Source organism: Condylura cristata, unplaced genomic scaffold (genome assembly GCF_000260355.1).
Source record: "Condylura cristata isolate star-nosed mole 26May11 unplaced genomic scaffold, ConCri1.0 scaffold00039, whole genome shotgun sequence".
Taxonomy (NCBI): Eukaryota; Metazoa; Chordata; class Mammalia; order Eulipotyphla; family Talpidae; genus Condylura; species Condylura cristata.
In genome coordinates this window covers 5,345,033-5,346,542 of record NW_004567140.1, presented here as the reverse complement: position 1 = coordinate 5,346,542, position 1,510 = coordinate 5,345,033, and the positions used below count along the sequence as shown (strand labels likewise).

Genomic DNA, 1,510 nt, shown 5'->3' with positions numbered 1-1,510 from the left:
TCCGGCGTGGGCTGCGCTCACGGTGGCCCTGCTCCCTCCGCCAGGCCGCCCGCGTGCCGCTGGACCTCAGCCCTCGGCTGGAGGAGGCGCTGGACTTCGGGGAGGTGGACGCAGAGCCCAGTGAGGGGGAGGACTTCGAGGCGCGTGGGAGCCGCTTCTCCAAGTCTGCGGAGGAGAGACAGCGCATGCTGGTGCAGCGCAAGGACGACCTCCTGCAGCAGGCGCGGAGGTGAGTCGGGGCTCCGGCCCGCCCTGGTCCCGCTCTCGGGCCAAACCCTCTGCCCCGAAGGCCGCGTCAGGCCCACGCGGCTTTGTGGGCGCAACACGGGAGAACCGTCGTGTGTCACCTGCACGTTCGGGTGTCAGATCTCTGGTGAGAGCCCGGGCGGCTGGTGCCGTGGACAAGCCGGAGGCGCTGGCGCTGGGGTTGTCTCCTGCAGACGCCTCAGTCACCCCGAGGGAGAGAGCGTTCGCGTGCGGGTGCTCCACGCCCCGTGTGCCCCACCTGATCAGCTCTGCTATGCCCATTCCGTTTGACAGACTTAAAGCTGCAGCGACTGAGACGTAGGGAGGGTCCCAGCGGCCTGTGCCCAGCCCCACAGCTGCTGCAGCGCGGCACCGTGGAGTCCAGAGCTGCATTTCAGCTCCAGGGCCAGGGCCGGGGCCAGGGCTGCGTTCACACGAGGGTTTGGTGCCAACAAGGCTGGAGGGACGTGTGAGTGGGGGTGTCTGTGTGGGGTGTGTGTATATGTGGTGGGCGGCGTGAGTGCCAGGGGAGGGGCGTGAGTGCCAGGGGAGGGGCGCGAGTGCCAGGGGAGGGGCGTGAGTGCCAGGGGAGGGGCGTGAGTGCCAGGGGAGGGGCGTGAGTGCCAGGTGGGTGGGATGTACATAGCCCAGAGGAGCGAGAGGAGAGCTGAGCAGCCCTTGAGGGGCTTCTGCCGCAGGGACCTTACCCCTGTGGGGCGAAGTGCCTTGTGCGGGTGCTGCGGAAGGACAGCTTCCTGGAGATGCCGGGAAATGGGGTGATCCAAAGTACACAGACTCTGTTCCAGCGCGCCCTCATCTTTCATGCGAGCCCTTTGTTTTTTGTAGGCGGTTCTTGAGCAAAAGTTCTGAAGAGGACTCAGCCCCCGAGAGCTGCCCCCCCGCCGAAGGCGCCCCCTCGGACCCGGTGACCCTGCGCCGAAGGATGCTGGCGGCGGCGGCCGAGAGGAGACTGCAGAAGCAGCAGGCCTCCTAGCGGCCGCGGGGCGCAGCGCCCGGGAGCCCGGCCGCGACCGCGTGGCCGCTGCGCAGACGTGGTCTTAACGAGTGTTCGGACAGCTGACGAGTTTAGTCCCGTTTTGTAATACTTTCTGTGTGCCCTTTCTCTCCCCTTTCGAGACACTGCGCATTTAACTCCAGGCACGCTCTCCCCGGCTGGCTGGGCCCGCGGGCTGGGGAAGAGGCGGGGCCGCCGGGCGCCAGCAGACCCTGCACTTTGGGCTCCGACAGCAGGAGGGTGCGCGGC

General features: G+C 67.7%; 1 protein-coding gene across 1 annotated transcript in view; it reads left to right on the top strand.

Moving 5' to 3' along the window:
- Nucleotides 1-1,504, top strand: part of AMFR (autocrine motility factor receptor, E3 ubiquitin protein ligase) — a 23,266-nt gene extending 21,762 nt beyond the window's left edge. Inside the window, exons 12-13 of the mRNA XM_012733204.1 lie at nucleotides 45-229; nucleotides 1,093-1,504. Coding sequence (XP_012588658.1) covers nucleotides 45-229; nucleotides 1,093-1,240 — 333 coding nt within the window. The 3' untranslated portion in view covers nucleotides 1,241-1,504. The remainder of the gene's footprint in view (nucleotides 1-44; nucleotides 230-1,092) is intronic.
- The last annotated feature ends 6 nt before the right edge of the window (nucleotides 1,505-1,510 follow it).